The sequence below is a fragment of the Somniosus microcephalus genome, chromosome 3, assembly GCF_052327205.1.
Source record: "Somniosus microcephalus isolate GS21.2 chromosome 3, FLI_Smic_1.0, whole genome shotgun sequence".
Taxonomy (NCBI): domain Eukaryota; kingdom Metazoa; phylum Chordata; class Chondrichthyes; order Squaliformes; family Somniosidae; genus Somniosus; species Somniosus microcephalus.
The window spans coordinates 283,218,228-283,243,025 of NC_140989.1; the positions used below are offsets into that span (position 1 = coordinate 283,218,228).

Sequence of the window (24,798 nt, forward strand, 5' to 3'; positions counted from 1 at the left end):
CCTATACCCAAGTCCAGGTTATTTATATAAAAAAGAAAAGCAGTGGTCCTAATACAGACCCCTGGGGGACCCCACTGCATACTTCTCTCAAGTCAGAAAAACATCCGTTCACCACTACTCTCTACCTCCTATCCCTTAGCCAATTACATAACCAAGTTAGCACCGTACCTTTTGTGATGAAATATTCCATTCATCACTGCCTGTGACTGTGGTTGGTTTCAGGTTCCCCCTTACCATTGTATTGCCTGTGACTGTGGTTGGTTTCAGGTTTCTCCTATTGTATATTGGAATGTATGGAATGTGTTGTGTGTAGGGCTCCGCCCATACCTGGCCTCTATGTAAGCCAGCTCAGTCTGGCCTCATATATCCAGTACTGCAGAGCTCCAGATGGAAGATACCTCTCTCCACTGCGTGTTATCTTCTAAGTTAATAAAAGCCTTGTTTTGTTTCGTTAACATCGAGTCTCGGAATTATTGAGGCACATCAATTTTATTAACTTATTTTTCAACACAATGGATCAACTCCTGAAACCCGAACATTTGGATTTGGATCAGCATGCTCCGGACGCATCAGCACGCTTCGGACACTGGTTTATGTGTATGGAATTCTTCCTGGACAATTCCGCAGCCGTCAAAGACGCTACGGACGCTGCGAGTATGAAACTCGGAATTCTGCGGAATTGGGTACCCCCTCATCCAAGACGCCGACACGTACCTGGCCGCCTGCGACATCTTAAAGGCGCATTACCAGCAGCCTACGAATGAGGTGTATGCTAGGCATCTGCTCGCCACTCGCGCACAGCGACCTGGGGAATCGGTGGAGGAGTTCCTAGGCACCCTGAAAATGCTTGGCAAAGACTGCAAGTGCCGAGATGTAAAAGCCGCAGTGTACACCGACGAGCTTGTTCGCGATGCCTTTATCACAGGCCTCAGCTCCACTTACATCCGGCAAAGACTGCTGGAAAAAACGGGATTGGACCTGAAACAGGCTGCGGACACCGCGCGATCCCTGGATGTGGCCCAGAGAAACTCAGACGCCTACTCTTCAGCCCGCGCCGTCCACGCCGCCACGTGTGCACCAAGGGCGCCGCCATCTTGGAAGGCATCTTCCCCGCCCGGCAGCCCGACACCGTCGGGGCCCCGCTCTCCCCCCAGAAGCCCTATGACAGCCGCGACGCGTCGGGGACTCAACTGCTACTTCTGCGGGCAGCCAAAGCACACCAGAAACCCGTGCCCGGCGAAAGGCACCACCTGCTTTAAGTGCGGTAAGAAGGGGCACTTCGGGAAGGTGTGCAGAGGGAACCCCGCCGGAAAACCAAAACCCGCCACCGCCGCGTGTGCGCCGTGGGAGCGGCCACCTTGGACGCCATCTTGCCCCACCTCGTGGGGTCCGCCATCTTGTGAGCAGACAGCGTGGACGCCATCTTGTCTCGATCAGGGCCCTACAGTGGCATCGGTCACAGTGGACCAGACCAGGCCCCACCCGCTATCCAAATCAATGGTGGACATCGAGGTAAACGGGTGCGGGGTTAAATGTTTAATTGACAGTGGAAGCACGGAGAGTTTTATCCACCCTGAACTGGCACGACAACTCTCCCTAAAGGTGGTCCCTACTCGGGGTACCATCTCTATGGCTGATAAAACCCAGACATCGACCATTCTGGGTTACTGCACGGTACAATTGTCCGTTAACGGGACTGTATACGATAATTTTAAAGTATTAATCATGAAGAATCTATGCGCGAGCGTGATCTTGGGCCTGGATTTCCAGTGCAACCACCAAAGCATCACGCTCAAGTACGGTGGGTCCCAGCCGCCCCTCACAGTGTGCGGCCTGGCTACCCTGAAGGTAAAGCCGCCTTCGCTATTCGCGAACCTTACCCCTAACTGCCGGCCAATAGCGACCAAAAGCAGGAGGTACAGCTGGGAGGACAGGCGGTTTATCGCGACCGAGGTAGACAGGCTCCTGAAAGAGCGCATTATTGAATGCAGCAATAGCCCGTGGCGCGCCCAAGTGGTGGTGGTAAGGGGTAGCGAGAAGAAACGGATGGTGATCGACTATAGCCAAACGATCAACAGGTACACCCAACTAGACGCCTACCCGCTACCCCGCATATCAGAAATGGTGAACCAAATCGCCCAATACCGGGTGTTCTCCACCATCGACCTCAAGTCAGCGTACCACCAGCTCCCTATCAGACCAGAGGACCGCCCGTACACCGCCTTCGAGGCGAACGGACGCCTCTACCAATTCCTCAGAGTCCCCTTTGGGGTGACGAATGGGGTCTCGGTCTTCCAGAGGGAGATGGATCGCATGGTCGATGACCACCACTTGCAGGCAACCTTCCCCTACCTCGACAACATCACCATCTGCGGTCACAACCAGCAGGATCACGACTCGAACCTCGAGAGGTTCCTGAAAACCGCACAAAAACTCAACCTCACCTACAACGAGGACAAGTGCGTTTTCAACACCACGCGCCTCTGCATACTAGGCAGCGTGGTGGAGAATGGGGAAATCGGACCAGACCCCGACCGATTGCGCCCCCTACGGGAGCTGCCCCTGCCCAACACTCCCAAAGCCCTGAAAAGGTGCCTGGGGTTATTTTCTTATTATTCCCAATGGGTCCCCAACTACTCCGACAAAGCCCGCCCCCTCTTGAAAGCATCCTCTTTTCCGCTCTCTGCTGAGGCCCACGCCGCCTTCAAAAGCATGAAGCAGGATATTGAGCGGGCCACGCTACAGGCAGTGGACGAGAACACTCCATTTCAAGTGGAAAGTGATGCGTCTGACTTTGCCTTGGCGGCCACCCTCAACCAGGCGGGGCGGCCCGTAGCTTTCTTCTCGAGGACCCTCCAAGGGCCCGAGATCAGACACTCCTCCGTGGAAAAGGAGGCCCAAGCCATCGTGGAGGCAGTGCGCCACTGGTGCCACTACCTAGCCGGCAAACGCTTCACCCTACTTACCGACCAGCGGTCGGTAGCGTTTATGTTCAATAATAAACAGAGGGGGAAGATTAAAAATGATAAGATTCTTAGGTGGCGGATCGAGCTCTCCACCTTCGAGTATGACATCATTTACCGGCCAGGGGCCCTTAACGAATCCCCAGATGCCCTCTCACGAGGGACGTGTGCCAGCGCCACCGGGGATCGGCTACAGACCCTCCACAACGACCTCTGCCACCCAGGGGTCACGCGGCTGTTCCACTTCATAAAGTCCCGCAACTTACCCTACTCGATTGAGGAAGTTCGGTCTCTGACCAGGAACTGCCGCACTTGCGCTGAGTGCAAGCCTCGGTTCTACCACCCTGATAGAGCCCACTTAATCAAAGCTACACGGCCCTTTGAGCGGCTCAGCTTAGATTTCAAGGGCCCCCTCCCGTCCGTCGACCGCAATGTTTACTTCCTGAACATTGTGGACGAATACTCCCGGTTCCCATTCGCCTTCCCCTGCCCAGACATGACCAGCGCCACGGTCATTAAATGCCTCAACAGCCTGTTCTGCCTGTTCGGTATGCCGAGCTACATCCACACGGATAGGGGGGCGTCCTTCATGAGTGAAGAGCTACGCCAGTACATGCTGTCCAGGGGTATCGCCACGAGCCGTACCACCAGCTACAACCCCCGGGGTAACGGCCAAGTGGAGCGAGAGAACGGGACAGTATGGAAAGCAGTCACTCTAGCTCTAAGGACCAAGGGCCTCCCTATCTCCCGCTGGCAGGAAGTCCTCTCAGATGTGCTCCATTCGATACGGTCGCTATTGTGTACTGCCACTAATGCCACGCCTCATGAACGAATGTTTAGCTTTCCCTGGAAATCCACCTCAGGCGTATCCATGCCGTCATGGCTCTCCAGCCCAGGTCCGGTATTCGTGCGAAGGCATGTGAGGGGCCATAAGACGGACCCTCTCGTGGAGCCAGTGCACCTACTCCACGCCAACCCCCAATATGCGTATGTCCGGCACGCCGACGGAAGGGAGGACACCGTGTCAATAAAAGACGTCGCCCCAGCCGGTAACGACAACAACCACGGCAATAGCAGCAACGACGACCACTGCAACTCTTACGCACCCACTACTCTTTCATCACCCCCGGAAGAACATCGACCAACGGCACCCCCACCAACTACCCCTTCAACAACCCTGGCGGCACCCCCGGCAGAGACCCAGGAGGCCACCGGGGACACCCAGCCGACACCCGCGACACCACAACAGCCACGTCGGTCGCAGAGGACTACCAAACCCTCGAACAGACTAAATCTATAGAAGGGGTGAATGTGATGAAATATTCCATTCATCACTGCCTGTGACTGTGGTTGGTTTCAGGTTCCCCCTTACCATTGTATTGCCTGTGACTGTGGTTGGTTTCAGGTTTCTCCTATTGTTTATTGGAATGTATGGAATGTGTTGTGTGTAGGGCTCCGCCCATACCTGGCCTCTATGTAAGCCAGCTCAGTCTGGCCTCATATATCCAGTACTGCAGAGCTCCAGATGGAAGATACCTCTCTCCACTGCGTGTTATCTTCTAAGTTAATAAAAGCCTTGTTTTGTTTCATTAACATCGAGTCTCGGAATTATTGAGGCACATCACCTTTAATACTGTGCGCTTCTATTTTCCAAATAAGTCGGTTATGAGGTACTTTATCAAATGCCTTTTGAAAGTCCATATATACAACATCTGCTCCACTACCTTCATCAACCCTCTTTGTTACTTCATCAAAGGACTCAATCAGGTTAGTCAGACACGATTTGCCTTTAACAAATCCATGCTGGCTGTCCCTTATTAACCCATGCTTCTCTAAGTGAGAATTCATTTTTTCCTTGGCAATGGTCTCTAGTAGTTTTCCCACCAAGATTTATCCCTCAGCCAACATTACTAAAACAGAGGATATGCTCATTTATCTCATTCTTTTTTGTGAGAGCTTGCTGTGTGTAAATTGGCTTTTGCATTTCCAACATTACAATAGTGACTACACTTCAAAAGTACTTCATTGGTTATAAACTGCTTTGGGAGGTCCTGAGGTCATCAAAGGCGCTATAGAAATGCAAGTCTTTATTTTTTTCTTTAAGATCTTATCTTTATTTTCATATTTGTGTCACCTTCCATTTATAACAATCTTGTCCCAGATCATTAATAGAGCAACTGATTTAGCGCAGTGCGACTACCTGCAACATGAGTTTCTACACTTACTGGGCATAGCACAGTTTGCTGCCCGAGTGCCATAATTTTGCATGAAAAAAAATCCCAGAGGTAGTGAAAATGCCAGGTTCTAAGCAGACCTGAACCAAAGCAAATCACTTGCCTTAATCATTATCAAAGCTGTGACACTCACCAAGTCATCTGTCTTTCAGAACATCGAGCTGAAGGTAGAACTGGAGAGCCTGAAACGAGAACTGAATGAAAAAACTGAGCTACTTGAGAAAGCCTCGTAAGTCACATTTACTGCTTCCTCCTGAATCATTGTGCCTGTGCTAAAGTTTACAGTGACTGTAAAGTAACACTGTCACTGTTTCCACTGAGGTAACATCTGTCTGGAAGCAGCAGTCTGTCTCATATTATCCCAGTTTGAAAAATTGAAGGAAAATCCTGCTTGTGCTTTTCCTTTATTTTAAGAAATACTTCAGTGTGTGTAAAATACACCCTTTTGTATAAATGTCTGTTTAAAATTATTTAATAGATTCATGCAAATGTGCTACAAAGTATCTGGCTGGCATCTCTGCTGCCTATCAGAGGCTTGTGTGCGAAGAATATAGTATTTCCTCGAGGGCGGACTGGCTATATTGAAAATTGGGAGGCTTCCTGAGTGCCCCTGTGAATGGTTCCAGAGCGCTTTATGATTGCCACCTCCCCCTTTTTCCGTGAGAATCCCGATGAATCTTTCGGGGGCTCCAATCCGCCCCTGTATTCTATTTCCAGGATTGTCCTCTGCTGATTCCTGCCTGTGCCCATGCTTTTCTCTTCTCAGTCTGAGCAATGGATGTCTTTGTGATCACAGTCATAACTCTGAATAGTTAACTTACTACAGATGAAATTCCAGGGAGGGACAGGCCCTGTCAACTTTCAAATCTCTCTCTTCCCTGTCTGAGATGGCATGCACCTGGCCATGATCTAATCATTCCTGCCCTCGTGGCCCCCATGCTGTGACAACAACTAATCTGAGCTCGCAGCCTTTGAGTTGAGAGTTGATTGCTGGAACGACTTGACTTCTCCCAGATACAAAGCTTGTGGATGAAGGGCACATAATTAGTGGGTTTTTTAAAGTAGCTTTGAAGTTGTTTAAAAGGCTTTTTTGGGAAGCATTTACCATTATAGTTATAGCGTTATACTATTGTGGAGTCAGGTGATGTGGTCTAACATTTTTTTTCGAAGTTCATTTGAGGCAGGGGCTCATAAGTTGTGAGATGTGCAGCAGAGCAGAGATTTGCAGCAATTGATTGGTCGTGGGATTCTTGCAAGTATGTTTAAAATCATCACATTCAATAGATAATTGACATTATCATTCTTGTTTCTGGCAATTGTGATGGCTGCATTAAAAAAAAATTGCACACATTGCTTAGTAAAACTACTAGATAGGGGGCACAGATATTGGTTAAACACTAAAGAACTGATACCTGCATCCCAATCCAGCATGTGGTACTCTATTGTGTCCTACATCTAGTCCACTGGAGCAAGCTGGTATTTTGAAATTGTTGTACTGATAGTTTGCTGTGCAACACTTAAACTTGCTGATTGTCCCTTACTGACAGTCGCTCATTTTGGTTTGTAAATGCAATTTAGTTTGAAGAATCTCACTGTGAAAATGAACAACTCCATGTAGTTGAGTGGGTCTGAAATCTGTGTCACTGTTCCTCCCCACCACCTCAACCCCCACTCCCCCACCTGAGTTTCTTTAGTTTCTTTTTCACGTCCACTCTTTCAGGCGACGACTTCTGCCAGGGTGCAGTTCCACAGGCGCTGGCTGATCATGAATCCGAGTTCCAACATTTCTCTGATGTTTAATTGCCTGTAGGAGGGAGTTCAGAAATTACCTCAAAATCTCTTTCCAGCTGTTACCACTAGATTCCGTAAATGTGGAAAGTTGATGGAGGCTGAAGTCCAAACCAAGCTTAACAATGGTCGTGTGCATGTGAGACCCAGAACTTAATCAGATCCATCAAGGTTTTCTCTCACCTGGAAGCACTCTTAAACCCTCTCTCACCCCCAGTCAGAATTTATGATACACAGTGGATGACTAGCACTTGGTTACATGCTGAAATTCAGCGAGTGCTGCCATTGCTAAGATATTAATGCAGTGGGCAGGCTTAATGTGGCACTACACACGTTCAGTCCAGCAGTGTGCGGCTGTATAATTGTGCATTTATACTGCAGTTACCAGTTTGAGACTGATAGTTGCAACCTTGGTTCCAGTTCATTTAGAATGTCTAGCTCCAATTGCAATTCTCCTGCCTAGCATGACTTCTTCCATGACAAAAATGTTAAACATTATGAGAGCGTGTATTCCTCTCCCCAGGTCTCCCCTCCTGTCCTCCAAACACTAGGCTTGACACTGTATTGGAGTTGCACCCATGCATTGACAAACGCAATCGGTATGAGACTGCATGGGGTGTCGTGTTACTTCTCTCCAGGCCTGGCCTCCAGAGTTATATTTGCAACTTTAGCTTCACAACAAGGTAGAAATGCTAGAGTTATAGTTTAGATACACCTTTAATGTGTTGGTGCAGCAGTACCATGCTGAGAACAGTTTCAATTACTGTCACGCAGTATCGTGCAAGCTCAGTTTGGCAGCGTGTAGAAACAATACACAAGAGGGTTTGTTTAAATTCCACTTCTAGTACTCTATAGCATTGGTATGCCATTTATATATATATATATATACACACAACTCTCTAGGGCTCTGAGGGATGGTGCTCTGATAAATTATAGTCAGTAATCTATCTACAATATATACATAGAAATCTCTGTACACAGCACACAAGTACTGTAATACAAAATGTCTGGCACCATCTGGTGGACCAGATGTATAGTAATACTGTATATGCTTATATCACCTAGTCCTGGCACATTCTGATAGGTTTGTTTTGTGAAAATAATGGCCAGGATTTTACGGTAGGAATAACGGTGAGGCTATCAGCATGAAGGCCGTGAAGTTGCGGTACTTAGACACTAGATACCCACTAAACACGCCAGAAAATGTTAGGGCTGGTCCATTCAAATGTAAGTGAGTTTTTTAATGGCTTGATAAGTCTTAATTACTGCCAAACAACCTCTCTGGCACTGAAAATTTACTTTTACAAGTGTGGAGTCTCATTCCTTCAGATTTTAATTGTTATTGGAGATTTTTTTTTAACTTTTTCTTTCTGTCTCTTTTATCTCTCTCTCTTAATCACATCTTTTTTCCCTTTATTTCTCTTTCTGTACATGATTTTGCATTGAATTAAATATTCTAACTTACACTTGGTTTAGACTCTGTGTGCCTCAGTAAGGACTCTTCAATCTGATTGGTTGAAGAGACACCTGTTGCTTTCCCTGTTCACACAGGTCTCAGATCCCCTGTAGAGGGTGCCGCACTGAAATGGATCTCTAATAACTGTAAGATGCCTCGTAAAAGCCCACAGAAAGACTGTGGGCAGCTGTAAGCGTAATGAACGGCACATGCTGTTCCTTTGCCACTGACCGCAAAATCCGGGCCACTATCGAGTATTTCAGCTGGAAGTTAATCTTTTGAGGACGTCAGTAAAGTTTCTCTCACTTTGAGGTTTCCGTTTTAATTTTGAAACTTAACTTACTTTCAGCATGGTCTGAAAAAAATCTTTTAGTCAGCTGGATGTCTGACACACAAAAACTCAGCACCATTCTTAAGAGTCTCCAGACCAATCACTGCAGATCTACCTGACTTAGGTATCGGATAACCACGTATGTCACAAAGGATCAACTTGGTTCTACTCTCCCATCACAGGCATGTCTCCTTGGAGTCAAATCAAACCACTGAAGAGGCCCTGTTTACTCTCAGAAAAATTGCCACATTTAAAAAAAAGTAATTTAAGGATTCAGGTGTTAAGTTTTTTACATTTTCTGTCAGTGTTTTATTTCCAAAAAATTAGAATGGACAGAATCATCCCAGAACCTCATCACTGTGCTGGATGTATTTGGTTTTTGCACCCTCTTGTGGAACTGTAGTGAGCAGTAATTCTAGTACAGTTCAAAGTTATTCCTCTCTAATATGCATGAAAGTTTTAAGTTGAATATTTAGATATATATTTTTATTGTCATTTTAAGCCAATGTGACAACATCAGTCAATTATACAGCTAATAGCTGTCGGAACCTGTGGCGATGTGGCTTCTTTTCCCCCCATTTTGCCATCAGTACATATTTTAGTTTCTCATCTTCTTCACCTTTAATCTTCCTTGCTGCGTCTCGTAAACTTCTTATCAATAATCTTTTCAAAGGCCGTAAGAAGGAGGGTGCTGCTGGGAGCTGGAGCATCAGTGCACAGTGCCACGGAATTCAGGAGCGCACATTCTACCATCCGCACACTGCTAACATCAGTGATAGTTGCCCCGCTGCTGTGGGGAGGTCCTGAGTTGAGGCCAGACACTGGGGTATGAGCATAGGAAGCCACACACGAAGCTTGGAATTGTGTGCAACTTCTCTTGCACTGATCCAGCAGATAGGAGGCAGCGCACGTGCATTGATGTCTGCAACTCCTCTGTGCTAGAGAAACGTGGGACATGAAACTGGGGTGGGACTCCTGATAGAGCAATAGCTTGGCTGATGTGTGTACAAACCACACATTGTTAGCTATGCTCTGCACAGTGTGGGGGTGGGTGAGAGTAAATTGCAGGGAGATTCATTGCCAGGCCACTGCCATACATATGATACAGGCCTGCTGAAGAGCAACATGACATTGGTGTAGGCCTGTAAACAAGGCACTTGCCCATCCTTTGTTACAGGAAGTTTGGTGAGACCTGTAAATCAATCTAATGCCTTTGTACAAAAGCAAAATACTGCGGATGCTGGAAATCTGAAATAAAAACAGGAAATGTTGGAAATACTCAGCAGGTCGGGCAGCATCTGTGGAGAGAGAAACAGGGTTAACGTTTCAGGTCGATGACTCTTCGTCAAAACTGGAAAAAGCTGGAGATGGAACAGGTTTTTAAGCAAGTGTAGGGGCAGGGAAAGGGGGGAGGGGAGGATAGAACAAAAGGGAATGTCTGTGATAGGATAGAAGGCAGGAGAGATTAAGAGAGATTAAGAGATGGTGCAAGGCAAAAGGAGATGGTAATGGGACAAGTTAAGAAACAAAAGATGGCTCTAGATGAAGTGTAAATGGCACTGGCAGAATGATCGACAGCTGCCATGTGGGAGAGCGAAAAAATAATAATAAATAAATAAATAATAAATAAATAAATAAAATGGGGGGGAAAATGATAGGGGCAGAGGTTATGGTCTGAAATTGTTGAACTCTATGTTGAATCCAGAAGGCTGTAAAAGGCCTAATCGAAAGATGAGGTGCTGTTCCTCGAGCTTACGTTGAGCTTCATTGGAACAGTGTAAGAGGCCGAGGACGATGAGGTCTGAGTGGGAGTGGAGTGGAGAATTAAATTGAAAGGCGACCGGAAGCTCAGGGTCACCCTTACGGACTGAATGGAGGTGTTCCGCAAAGCGGTCACCCAATCTGCGTTTGGTCTACCCAATGTAGAAACCGCATCGTGAGCCGTAAATACAATATACTAAATTGCAAGAAGTACGAGTAAATCGCTGTTTCACCTGGAAGGAGTATTTGGGGCCCTGGACAGTGGGAAGGGTGGACGTAAAAGGGCATGTGTTGCATCTCCTGCGCTTGCACAGGAAGGTGCCGGGCAAAGGGGAAGGGTGTTGGGGTGATAGAGGAGTGGACCAGGGTGTCGCGGAGGGAGTGGTCCCTTCGGAATGCTGAAAGGGGAGGTGAGGGGAAGATGTGTTTGGTGGTGGGATCATGCTGGAGGTGGCGGAAATAGCGGAGGATGATCCGTTGAATGTGGAGGCTGGTGGGGTGAAAGGTGAGGACAAGGGGAACCCTATCGTGGTTCTGGGTGGGAGGGGAAGGGGTGAGAGCAGAAGTGTGGGAAATAGAATGGACATGGTCAAGGGCCGTGTCAACCACAGTAGGGGGAATCCTCGGTTGAGGAAAAAGGAAGACATGTCGGAAGCACTGATATGGAATGTGGCATCGCCAGAGCAGATGCGGCGGAGATGGAGAAACTGGGAGAATGGAATAGAGTCCTTACAGGAGGCGGGGTGGGAGGAAGTGTAGTCCAGGTAGCTGTGGGAGTCAGTGGGCTTGTAGTGAATTTTTGTCAATAGCCTATCCTCGGAGATGGGGACAGAGAAGTCGAGGAAGGGAAGGGAAGAGTCGGAGATGGACCATGTGAAGGTGAGGGAAGGGTGGAAATTGAAGCAACGTGAATGAAATTTTCTAGTTCAGGGCGAGAGCAGGAAACGACACCGATACAGTCATCAATGTACCGGAAAAAGAGGTGAACGAGGGGACCTGAGTAGGACTGGAACAAAGAATGTTCCACATATCCCACGAAAAGGCCGGCATAGCTGGGACCCATGCGGGTACCCATAGCAACACCTTTAATTTGGAGGAAGTGAGTGGAGTCAAAGGAGAAGTTGTTCAAGGTGAGAACAAGTTCAGCCAGGCGGAGGAGGGTGGTGGTGGATGGGGACTGGTTGGGCCTCTGTTCAAGGAAGAAGCGGAGCGCCCTCAGGCCGTCCTGGTGGGGGATGGAGGTGTAGAGGGATTGTATGTCCATGGTGAAAAGGAGGCGGTTGGGGCCGGGAAACTGTTAAAGTGATGGAGGGCGTCGGAAGAGTCGTGGATGTAGGTGGGAAGAGACTGGACAAGGGGAGAAAAAATAGAGTCGAGATAGGAAGAGATAAGTTCTGTGGGGAAGAACAGGCTGAAACGATGGGTCTACCAGGGCAGTCCTGTTTGTGGATCTTGGGAAGGAGGTAGAAGCGGGCTGTGCGGGTTTGGGGAATTATGAGGTTGGCGGCCATGGAGGGAAGATCTCCAGAGGAGATGAGGTCAGTGACGGTCTTGGAAATGGTGGCTTGATGTTCGGTAGTGGGGTCATGGTCCAGGCAAAGGTAGGAGGAGGTGTCGGAGAGTTGGCGTTCAGCTTCCGCTAGGTAGAGGTCGGTTTGCCAAACAACAACAGCACCACCCTTGTCAGCAGGTTTAATGACAATGTTGGGGTTGGATCTGAGAGAATGGAGTGCTGCAGGTTCAGAGGGAGGTAGGTTGGAGTGAGCGAGGGGAGCAGAGAAATGGAGATGGCCGATGTCACGCTGGCAGTTTGCAATGAAAAGATCTAGAGAGGTTAAGAGGCCAGAGGGAGGGGTCCAGGTAGAACGAGAATTCTGAAAACGGAAGCAAGGGTCAGCTGTGCGGGGGAAGACTCCTGGCCAAAGAAGTGGGCACGGAGACGAAGGCGGCGGAAAAAGAGCTCAGCATCGTGCCGAGCTCGAAATTCATTGAGATGGGGGCGTAAGGGGATGAAGCTCAGTGCCATTTACACTTCATCTAGAGCCATCTTTTGTTTCTTAACTTCTCCCATTACCATCTCCTTTTGCCTTGCACCATCTCTTAATGTCTCTTAATCACTCCTGTCTTCCATCCTATCACAGACCTTCCCATTTGTTCTTTCATCCCCTCCCCCTTTCCCTGCCCGTGCAATTGCTTACAAACCTGTTCAATCTCCAGCTTTTTCCAGTTCTGACGAAGGGACATTAACTCTGTTTCTCTCTCCATAGATGCTGCCTGACCTGCTGAGTATTTCCAGCATTTTCTGTTTTTAATGCCTTTGTAGTCAATCCAACAGCAAACTTGTCATGCACTCACTGTCCTATGAAATGATCTGGAGATTTTCCCAGTTCTCTATTAGTGTTATGTTAGGTTTCAAACAAGCCTTTAAAATGAATCCCCTCTTGAATAAGTCTCTGCATCTTTGTATTGTGCCAGGCACCAAAAAAGCTATTGGCTGTTGATGATGATATACATTGAGCAGGATTTTAACTTAGGAGTCGGTGGCATAGTGGTTAGCACTGTTGCCTCACAGTGCCAGGGACCCGGGTTCGAATCTGGCCTCGGGTGACTGTGTGGAGTTTGCACATTCTCCCCGTGTTTGCGTGGGTTTCCTCCGGGTGCTCCGGTTTCCTCCCACAGTCCAAAGATGTGCGGGTTAGGTTGATTGGCTATGATAAATTGACCCTTAGTGTTAGGGGGGGATTAAATACGTGGGGTTACGGGGATAGGGTGGGATATGTGTTGGTGTAGGGGTTACGGGGATCGGGTGGGATATGTGTCGGTGCAGGCTCGATGGGCCGAAATGGCCTCTATCTGCACTGTGGGGTTTCTGTGATTCTGTGAGTCGGGTAGGAGGCGGGACTGCAACTTTTGGGGTTATAGTCCCGCCTCCATCAAGATGCGGCCAATCCACACGATTTTAACTTGATTGACCTTGTTGAGCCCGCCCAGCGGGCTCAGCAGGCCAATTAAGGGCCACCCGGCAACAGGTGACGTCACAGACTGAAATTTCATCTGTCAAGAGGTTTTGACAGATGAAATATCAGTGTTTGAAAGCTCCTTAAAGCTATCAAACACTGACAGTCTTACTTCTAACCTGAGTCCTTCTCCACAGACTCAGTTAGAAATCTCTCCTGCACAGAAAGCTGAAGGCTGTCACTTTTGACAATTCGCAGCCATTCTGCTTTCTGTGCCGGTGAGATGAGGGACTCCCAGGACCTAAAGGAAGGAAAGCTGAAAAGGTAAGAAAAGGTAATTTAAACTTCTTTAATCACTTTAGACACACCAAACACACTTACCTTTGCACTCATGCACACATCACTCACTTGAACACTGACATCTCGACCCCTCCAAGTCCTTCAACCCGACGGCCCGACTCCTCTAACTTGGCGTGGTTTGGAGCCATCGGGAATCCCACACTTCAACCTTAAAAATAGGGATTAGGCTAAAAACTGCCTGTTAACTACCTGTTAACAGGCAGTTAATTGGCACTAATCCTTCCCGCCTCGGGTAGGCGGGTTCCAGTGTGGGGCGGGTACCCACCTCCTTTGAAACTGGCATGGAGGTGGGTTTGGGTGCGGGATGGGGTCGGGACCCCTGATTTCGGGATTTTAACCACCCCCCCCCCCACGCCTCCAATCCCGACTCCACGGCCCAATGAAAATCCTGCCCATTGTTTCATAAAACTGGCTTACCATTGTTCTCCTAAATGTTTCTGCTCCTCTCTTGAAGCTGCTGACTCCAGCTGGGTTACAGTTCCATGGGCGCCAGGACCTGACTCAACTGTTCTTTGTATGTGAGGTGCTGCAGAAAATGTCAGCAGGCTATTCAATCGTCAACATCATTGCCAAACTTGATCCTGTCTTTACCTGGCATCCAAACACACACACATTTTCCAGCAGGAGTCACTGGATATTCAGCAGAAGTAGGAACCTTGCCCAGTTTTTACTTAATTTTTATTTTCCCCTCACTAGCCTGAGTTGCTGAGGCCAGCTGTGGCCCCTCTTTCATCACTGCAGCTAATATCAGCTAACTGAGCACAGACTGCGGATCAAACCTTCAGCTTTGTTAGTCTTAACACCACACTGGGCAGTGCAATTACCTACTAAACCCTCAGTGGATGGCTTCTAAATGACTTTAAATTTCAGAATTAAGGTCGATTTAAAAGAGATATGTATTGTCAGGGTAAATACTAACTCTTAATTATGTCCCAGGTTGGTATTAGTTTTAAATCCAATTTGCAGGGCCATTTTGTTTGTAACAAGTAAACTACCATGTTCACATATAGGCTCACTTTACACTGGTAGAACACACTGCTGGAGCAGCCTTCTCCTTTCACAGATAAACATCATTATTCATCGGGCTCACGCATACTCATAAAATGCCATTGAGAGTCACCTTACTATGTTAGCCTTTACCCTGCTAAATAAGCAGGAAATCCATGAGGTTAGTTAAACAACGGCTGTGCTGTGAAGGGTTAAAGGTCCAGTAATAATCGTTCTACTGCTGTGGACACAGTTCACCTTTACTTTGTGATAAAGGTTGGGGAGAGAAATAAACTCTGCACTAATAAAGAGGAGCAGACATAGAATTACACAGGGGTGAAGCATGTTATGGAGTGATAACATGATAAGCTGCACAAGTCTCTTGAATTTCACTCGGGTGGTTCAAGAGGTCACTTGAGCCCTTTGAGTTATAGCCCATAATTCAATTCAGTTTATATGTATACGCAAGCCAATGAGCCAGTCTTTGTCTTTACTGCTGGGTAGGAATGGGGCAGAAGTGCAATGAAAATTGTGCACTTCCCTCTGCCGCTCCAGTCCAGGCGCCCACTGGAAACAGGCTAGTGCCTCATTAGCCCATGGAAATTGGCATCCTGTGACTTCAGTAGGACCCCAATGCAATTTTGAAGTACCAATGGGCAGATGACCTTCTGGTACTTGGCAGTGTGTGGCCGAACCAGCGGTTCTTAAAGGAATGCCTGATCCTCCTCAGCCCTCCCCTGGGATCGTCTCCCCCTCCCTTTATTTACTGCGACTGGTTCAGTTCCGCAGAGGAGCCATCAGACATACCACACCCTCCAACTGATGGGCTGTCTATTAGCGCTTGTTTAGCACTGGCAGTTTACCAATTATATTTAAATGGGCCTGTCCCGCTTAGCCTCCAACCATTTCCATCAGACAGGTGGGGCAATTGCTCCACCCACTTCCCATCCTATGGAAGTGATCACACTGTGTTTACATATATTAGCAGGGCATTGCTCATAGTGAGTCGGAAAAGTGCAATGTGCAAAGTGTTACAGCAAGTTGGCGTGACATTGACAGGAAGAACACACCATGTACAAGACATTTAATATATATTTTATTTTAAATATATATTGATTAGAATATTTAAACTAACTTCAGTATAAGCATAATAATATGTTAGCAGTCAGGTCATTCTATATGATATACAGTAGTTAGCTTTTTAAACTCGAGTTTTCTGGTCTTTCCTTTGTCTTTTGTGTTTATTATTTTAACTTTTTTTATTTCAAATATACTCTATTGTGTAAATATTGTCATCAAGTTTTTTAAAACATATTTCTTGCCATTTTTCTCCTCAGTCCTTCTGAAGGTGATTGCTTCTTGGTTCCACAGGTGTCAGGCACTGTTCAGTAACTTGCCAAAGTGGCTATTCACGTACGAGCCTTGACAATGATCCTAATTTATCCAATTGGTTTATTTTAACACCAGTTTAAAATGACTGGGTAAACATCGGCCTTAAAATACCAGCAATTGGTGAATCTAGGCTGGAACCTCAGCAGGCTATTCAACTTGGTGGTTGTCACAGCGGAGCCCGATCGTGTCCTTACCTAGTATCCACTTCCAGCAGTCCCTCTTTTCCAAAGAAAATAAGCCTTCCCTTTTCCTCATAACTTATATTCCTGATGCATGGAATTGCCTTCACTGCCTCCCTCTGTAGCCTCCAAGGGCAATAATATCTTGGCTGTGATTAGGTAGCCAGAACTGTAAACTCTTATCATTAGTTTACCATACCCTAAAGAGATTCATCTGTAGATCGACCAAAATATTTGTAATTAGAATGTAACACCTGAAAAAATAACCTCAATCAGCTCCAAATGTTAAATGTTGGAAAGTACAGTTGAAGAATTTGAAAAAAAAAGTTTTGAAAATTGATGCAAATAAACTGAAAAATTACAACTTAAGGGGACATTTTCTTCATGGAAAAAATGTTGAGCAAACCCTTTTTTTCTGCATAGGTGCTCCTTACATACTACTACCCTAATAACAGCAGCAGCTAAACTTCAAAGTAAATTCTATGTGAAACTCTTGGGGATGTTTGTAAAAGACTTAAAATGCAAGAGAAATACAAATCCTGCTTCATCATCACGGTAACGCTTTCCATTTCAGGCACTCTGTGTCAGGATCAAATATTCCCAGATCAAGTATAGCACAGATAGTAAAGCTTGCTGTACTGTGCTCTGACAATCTACCTCAGTCTCCCAATCTCAGAACCCCACTCCTGTTGAACCAGTGTAACATTTTTCTGTTCCCTACACCAGCCTCACCCTGGCATCTTTAAATGAGGTTGCTAATTCGCTCCCTTGATGGCTCAGTAAGTGACTAGTTTAGCCATACAGACTAGGAAGATCCCAGGTTCCATGCTTGTTCTGAGCTGAGTTGCAGATCCCAGCCGGGCAGCAATAGCAGAGACCAGGACCCGTGTAGGAGTAAGTACCTACCTTGAATAGTATATACCTTCTCCTTTAAATTTACCTCACTCCTGAAATTTAAAGTCAGTTATAGGAAGCCTGTCTGAAAGCTTAGTGGGTTAAGGAGAGCAAAATGGGCCAGGGTTCCTGCTCCAGATTGTTATCCAGTAACCCCTGCTAGAAGTGCACGTGTGTGGATATCAGGTGAGAACAGGATTGGGGTTGGCAGTGATGTTCCCTTTTGCAGTGGATTAACCTGCCACACTGACTGTAAAAGATCACACATAAACAATGGCCACTTTGATAAAGTACTAGTGTGTGCCTGGCATCTGTGGAACCATACCCCAGCAAGGAGTCCCCACCTTCAGGAGGGGAATGGGAGAAAATTGGTAGAGGGAAATAAGATAGCGACTAATGTTGAATTAAGGGGAGTTTTGAGTTTTAGGCTCAGCTGTGATCCTCCCAACACCACCCCCCTCCCCACTTTCAAATAACCTGCCTACATTCACTGTCTAAGCTCATTAAACAAAGCTTTAATCAACTGTTTTACAACATGTAGTTGTGTCCTTCACTAGTTCCTGTTATAAATGTCCTGCGCAAGCTGGGCCCGTGCCCGAGTATTTATACTCTCCCTGGACAGCACCACCCGCAGGCCGCTCAGTTGATTCATGTCACTCACTGCCTAAGAAGAACGGCCACAGGGACGAGGTACCAAGGGCAACTAATGCTGCTGGAACTCTTAGCAGTTACACTGGGATTGTACCTGCTGGCGGCCTACGCCACTGATCCTGCTGGAGTATCCGGGGTCATTGAGAGGTCACCCAATTCAAATATTGCTGATTTGGCACCCACACCAGAAGGGCACATCTTGGGTGTCTGCCAGCCCACGTAGATCAGGAAGTCCAGTCTCTGTTGCCGTCTGTGGGGGTGCCTGGCTCCCACCCTTTCTCCCCACCCCTCAACCCTCAAAGTTGATTTTGCAACCTCTTTGACCCCCTTTGTAAGGGAGTTGATAATATATTAATTTAAAAGAAAATGTAATTACCTTGTCTTCAGGATCCAGGCCACTTCTTTGGCCTGTACAACCCCTATGGGGCCCACTCGAGAGCTTCAGGAGCCCAGTTTGCCTCATACAGCCTGCAAGCCTGTAAACTTACACCAGCTCCCTTTTAAAGCTGAGTTAGTGGGAACTCCCAGCGTAGGGAGTCCTCGCCCTTGGCCTCGCCCCCTTTGCAGCAGTGACCTTGTTCGGGGCAGGTGAGCAGAGGCCCTGCCCAAAAACAAGGCTACTGCAAGTTCCAGCATTAGTTTAGGACCCACAGCTTCTGGCTCCCGTTTGTGGCCGTTCCACCTGAGTTACCTCGGGCGGCCACCTGAGTAACCTCGGGCATGGACCTGAGTTACCTCGGGAGTCCACCTGAGTTACCTCGGGCATGGACCTGAATTACCTCAGGAGTCCACCTGAGTTACCTCGGGCGTCCACCTGAGTTACCTCGGGCGTCCACCTGAGTTACCTCGGGAGTCCACCTGAGTTACCTCGGGAGTCCACCTGAGTTACCTCGGGCGTCCACCTGAGTTACCTCGGGAGTCCACCTGAGTTACCTCGGGCGTCCACCTGAGTTACCTCGGGAGTCCACCTGAGTTACCTCGGGCATCCACTTGAGTTACCTTGGGCGTCCACTTGAGTTACCTCGGGAGTCCACCTGAATTACCTCGGGAGTCCACCTGAACAACCGAGCAGTTTCGGGGCCTGTGACTTTTTAACATTTACAAACACACTGCAATGTTACCAAAGACTCTTTTGTAAAATCTTTGGGGGGGAAATTGAATCGTGCCCCCTTTGGGGTGCTAACTTCGCTGGGGAGCTACTTTTGTGGCTGAAATTGAGTGGTAGCGTCCTAAGAGGGAAGTGGGGTGCTACTGGAAGCGCCCCGCCTCCCACTTGGGGCGCTGCGAGGGAATATCGCAGCACTACATGCCGCAGCGCCATGAGCTGTGGCACGTCGCACCGCGGTAGTGCCGGCCTTCCTCCCCTTCTTAAAGGGGAGGGGACTTGCGCAATGTGACCCGGGGCCTAGCTGGGTCACTTGGATAGGAGTGCCAGCAAAAGAGCCCGGCACTCAAGAGAAGTGCCGGGCTCATGGAGCGCAGTCGGCACTCCGTGGGGGGGGCGGGATGGTGGGTGCTCAGGAGGCCAGGGACGGCAGCGGAGGCAGGTGCTGGCAGGCAGCCAGCAACAAAAATGGCCACCTGGCACCTCGCCTTTAAATAGCGCCGCCCCGGCCACTGGTAGGCCCCCCTGACTCCGTCGGATATAGCGTCTGGCGGTAAGTCAGGGGGCGCTACTGAAGATCACGGCCAGGACGCTGCGCACGGTGATGACATATCGCCGGCGGCGCAGGGCCACGGGGCACTAACGGTTACCACTGCCGCTAACCTCCCGCTGAATTTCGCAGGAGGCATTGGCGGCGTCACGCCCGGGAACTAGTTACTTAGCGCCCTCTTAGGACTTTTAGGAATTTTGTTTAGGAATTTTTCCTCCTTTATTTTTATAGTTCAGGATCCCAGTCTTTGAAGTCAGTTGGGATTCCTGTTAGTCTTGCAAGTTTCTAATGTTTTATTATAAACAGATCATGTAGATAAGCACAGATTGTTTTTGACACCCCACTGTATGTATAGCCAGGCAGTGATTATTACTAACAGACTATTAAATCCTGAGATTGGGTCAGTCCTCCAGCAGCTGCTGTATTAGGAAGACTGAGCAGTGCATTGCACGCCAATATAAATCCCCCTGTAGCGCACTGCTTCATTCTGCACTCCTGATGCATGTTTCTATATATAGTCCAGTAATAGCGTTAAGGAGCTGTATTACATTATATAGATTCCAGGCAAATGCAACCAGATATAACCAGCTGTTTCCCCTCTAGAAACAATGTCAGATGATAGGGCAGTTTTAATACTTTTTTGAGGAGGCCTAAAGTCAAATGGAAACATTCTCTACAATTTCCATAGAAAATTCCATCTCCTATTATCACCCTCACAGCAATCTGCACTCATTGGTTTTATACAGAACGACATGTTATACGATATAGGGCAGCCGTACGCTACAATAATTTGCTGTTTAAGGTTTCCCCTATTAGGTGAAACACAACTTTTCCCAGTAACTCCACCCCAAATTCTCTCCCTTCCTTTCCCAAAGGCTGACTCATGATGGGTTTTCGTTCCAGAGTGCCAACCATTCTCTGGAACAACATCCTAATCTCAGCTTCATATATGAGTCAACAACAGAAAATGCTGGAAAAACTCAGCAGGCCAGGCAACATCCGTGGAGAGAGAAATAGAGTCAATGTTTCAGGCCGAAACCCTTCGTCAGGACTGAAAAAGCACAGGAAATGAAGCAGATTAAAAGGCCAGTTTGGGGGCTGGGAAATGGGGATGAGAGAACAAAAGATAAGTGAAGAGACATTAAGAGGTATTCAAAGCGAGACGAGATGGTGATAGGACTAGTGGAGAGACAAAAGACAGCACTAGATTAGGTTTGAAATGCGCTGGCAGAAAGAGAGACATCTGCCATGTGGGAGAGAAAAAAGGGGGAAGGGCCAAAACAAAGGTGTGGATAAAAAATATATGTAAAAATGTAATAGGGGCTGAGGTTATGATCTGAAATTGTTGAACTCGATATTGAGTCCGGAAGGCTGCAAAGTGCCTAATTGGAAGATGAGGTGCTGTTCCTCGAGCTTACGCTGGATTTCCGTGGAACATATATGAGTGTTAGCAGGCTATTTGAACATGGGCAGGATGACAGCCAAATCTGATCCTGGCTTCTCCCCTGACATCCACACAGATGCATTCCACCAGAGTCACTAGATAGTGATCAGGAACAGGAACCCTGACTGATATTTCCCTTCCTCCAGGCAAGTGGTGCTGAGGCCATCTGTAATCAACTGAGATCAACCAGCTCACCAAAGAAAGGGGATTAGGAACATAGGAACAGGAGTAGACCATTCAACCCCTCGAGCCTGTTCCGCCATTTAATGAGATCATGACTGATCTGTATCTTAACTCCATCCACCTGCCTTGGCTCCATATCCTTTTATACCCTTGTCTAGCAAAAATCTGTCGCTTTAAAATTATTAATTGAGATTAAATATGGGACCTAGTTTCACACGAGGCTGTGAACACACCAACCAAGCAATTGGGGGAATATAACTGTTTTTTGACAGTATTTAAATTATTTTTTGTTAAAGATCCTTTTCCAGCACTGGGTAAATGCTCTTTTAATTATATTGTAAAGGGTACATTGTCATTGAGAATTTTTGGCTTTCAAATCAGACAATAATAATTTGAATAATATTTTAAATCCAGGTCCAGTTTGTACTTTGTTTTGCAGCTCAGTATATTTTTCTGATTGGGTATCACAGAATTCAGCCTCACTTGGAGAGTGCCTTTTGCAGATGTTATATAATAGAAACCATCTGTAGGATGTTGAAGGACTTTCTGTACTCGGGGAAGGCGGGGTGGGGGGAATCATTTGGATCAGACACAGATGCACACAGCATGTAACAAAGAAGTGTGTCCCCCACCCACTGACCCATGCAGGACGTCAAACTGTTAACATACTAGTTATTCTCCTTTGATTAATTGATTATTTTTGCAAGTGTTTCTCTGTTTTAATGCTGTCTTTGCCCTCCTTCTTCTGCTCCTTTTTCATGTATATGGAAAGTTCCTTCTCAATCAGGAGGGTTGGAAGATCTGAGTCAGTTTTGCTGATCAACAATCCTGATGGAGCAGCTATGAGCTGACCTAGCAGTGTGAAAAAGGCAGTTACCCCTCTCAAACCTTCCCACTCCCATCTTTGGCCCCTTTGGTGAGATTCAGCTGACAGCATGGATGTATTGGGATTCCCTCCATTTGTGTTGGGAGGAAGAAGAAAAGGATGAGCACAGGATGGATGCCCAGTAAAATTTACTCCAGAGGTGTACATAAGACACCAGCTATTGCCCTCCAATCGACGCCCATTGACGTAGGCACACTTACCTGCATTTGTCCAGGGAACTGCACTTCACAAGAGAGGATGTGCTCACATGCTGCAAACTGACTTCCAGCGAAACTCCATTACAGCTATATCACTGCCTGGAAACAGGGCTTCTTGTCGCCAGTCTTTTGGGGAAGCAAGTGGATGTGGAGCAGAGTAATTGATGGTTACGGATGAGGCGAGTGACAGTGGAGTGTGCAGAAGGGAGTGTACAGGGATTGAGGGGATGGTTCAAAGGAGAAGGAGTGGGATAGAGGTAGTGATAGGAGTGAGGGTTAGTAGGAAGGGAAAAAGATAGTTGGTAGATGAAGGGATGGGGATGCAATGGGAGCAAGAGTGGGGAGAAGCATGAGTAATTGGGGGAGAGCATGTGAAGGAATGTGCTGAGGGCCACATTTTTCCTTTAACCTTACCCCAAATGCAGACGTTAGTGGCTCCATTTCCCTCCACACCATGTCATGCCAACCACCACCTCCCATCTGAATGGAAAAAAGAAATAGATAGAGCCAGAAAACACAAGACGCAGAGAGAGAAGCATAAACAACAGTTAGGGATAGAGATATAGAAAAGAAGAGAATGAGAGAGACAGAAGCAGAAGACACAAGACGCAGTGAGAAGCAGCAACACAAATACAAGTGAGACATGTTGAGACCATATTCTCTAACTTATCGGCCTAGAAATTGGGTTGAGGCGCCAAAGTGGCGCCAAGTTCGCCTGGACGCTGATTTTTGCGCAGCATTCGGAGCATTAATGAACGTCAGAAATTCAGTTTCAGCGCCCCTAGAGGGAGACGGGGCGAGGCTCAAGGCGCTCCGCGTCCCTCTTAGGGCGCTGAAACTGAATATCGCAGCGCAACGCGCCGCAGCACCACACGCTGCAGCACGGCACGCTGCGGTACTGCAGGCCTTCCTCCCATTGTTAAGGGGGAGGGGCCTGCAACAGCGCGATCCCCGATCACGAGTGCCGGCAAAAGAGCCCGGCACCGAGGAGAAGTGCCGGGCTCTCGGGAAACAGCTGGCAATGCCGCGGGGGGGGGGGTCAGGAGGCCAGGGACGGAGGTGCTGGCAGGCGGCCACCGAAAAAAGCGGCCGCCCCGCACCTCCACCTTAACTTGCGCCACTGCCGGCACAGCAAGGCCCCGTGAACCGGTCACAGGTAGCGAACGGCGCTACAGCACCGTTCGCTACCAAATACCGTGATCGGGGCGCTAATGGGGCGCTGCGCACACCGATGACGTCATCGGTGGTGGCGCAGCGCAACAGGTTAACGCCACCATTAGCGCCCCCGCTGAATATCGCGGGAGGTGCAGCCAGTGGCGCTACAGCCACTGACTGCCCTCTTTAGGCGCTAATAGGTGGCGCAACATACCCAATTTCTCCCCCATCATGTTAAATGCTACTGGAGAGCAACTAACATCTATTTGGTGCTTGGTTCATTTCGGTGCTGATTAATAAACGTAGCACTGGATAGGTGAGGCCCAACAAAGCGGGATCATTTTGTCCTTGCCCTTTAGGTTATTTTTGTTCTGCTGGTGCATTACAATTCAATCTGCTTTATTCTCCTCTACGAGTATCTTGTCAGCTCTATCAGTTGTGGTGTCAGCTTACAGTACAGCTGCCCAGGGTACATGTTACTATAATTGGCTTTGGTATAGAATGTTCCTGTGGGCTCTCTCACACACTCTCCTAGCCTGACACACCTGCCTTCCTCTTCATACTGGTGATCGCCAAGTAAGCTGAGATCCGATAGTGTTGCTGCAGCAAGGCTTCAGCGGATTTACTGTTTAAGATATAGGATACATTGAATTTCAAGTTTTCCTTTTACCTTTGCAGATTTATGTTTTGTTTTTGCAGTGTTGTGTAGCAACTTTGGCATTTACAATTTGTACGGTGTGGCATTTTAATTCTTGTCACTGCCCAATGTGAGTCTTCTGGCACCTTCCCGGTTTGTACATCTCTGTTTTGTACCAGTTGCGACGCTGGGGATCTGGGGAGATGATAAATCTCTGGTTTTCCCATCTGTGCAGTCCCTGTGGCAGTACTGTGAACTGTGTGTATGTGTGGCTGCATTCTGCAGAAATGCAACTTGTATCATTGCATTGTTTCGCCATCAGGGGATGCCACTGGTGAGCTTTCTGTGTAGGTTGACATCACTGTGCACTTTATATTTGCATTATCTAACACTACAATGCAGTATTGACTGAGTGCTGCATTGTCAAAGGTGCTGTCTTTCGGATGAAACATTATGGTAGACAGGACCTCATTTTAAGGTGAATGTAATTGATCCCATTGCATTATTAAGAGATAAACAGGGAGTTTTCCCAGTGTCCTGGCTAATGTTCCTCACTCAAGCAAAATCTTCAGAAAAAAAACAGATTAATTGAATCATAGCATGATACAGCACAGAAGGAAGCCATTCGGCCCATCGTGTCTGTGCAAGCTCTTTGAAAGAGCAATCTAATTAGTCTCACTCCCTTGCC

The 24,798-nt window shown here is 47.6% G+C and overlaps 1 protein-coding gene across 4 annotated transcripts in view; it reads left to right on the forward strand.

Moving 5' to 3' along the window:
- pde4dip (phosphodiesterase 4D interacting protein) overlaps positions 1-24,798 on the forward strand; it is a 330,703-nt gene that overhangs the window by 17,358 nt on the left and 288,547 nt on the right. For 3 of the 4 annotated variants that reach the window (XM_085982652.1, XM_085982655.1, XM_085982653.1), the window contains exon 2: positions 5,350-5,426. In XM_085982652.1, the coding sequence (XP_085838778.1) occupies positions 5,350-5,426 (77 nt within the window). Of the gene's footprint in view, positions 1-5,348; positions 5,427-24,798 lie in introns of those variants that run through there. The other variant, XM_085982656.1, reaches the window with a different exon arrangement.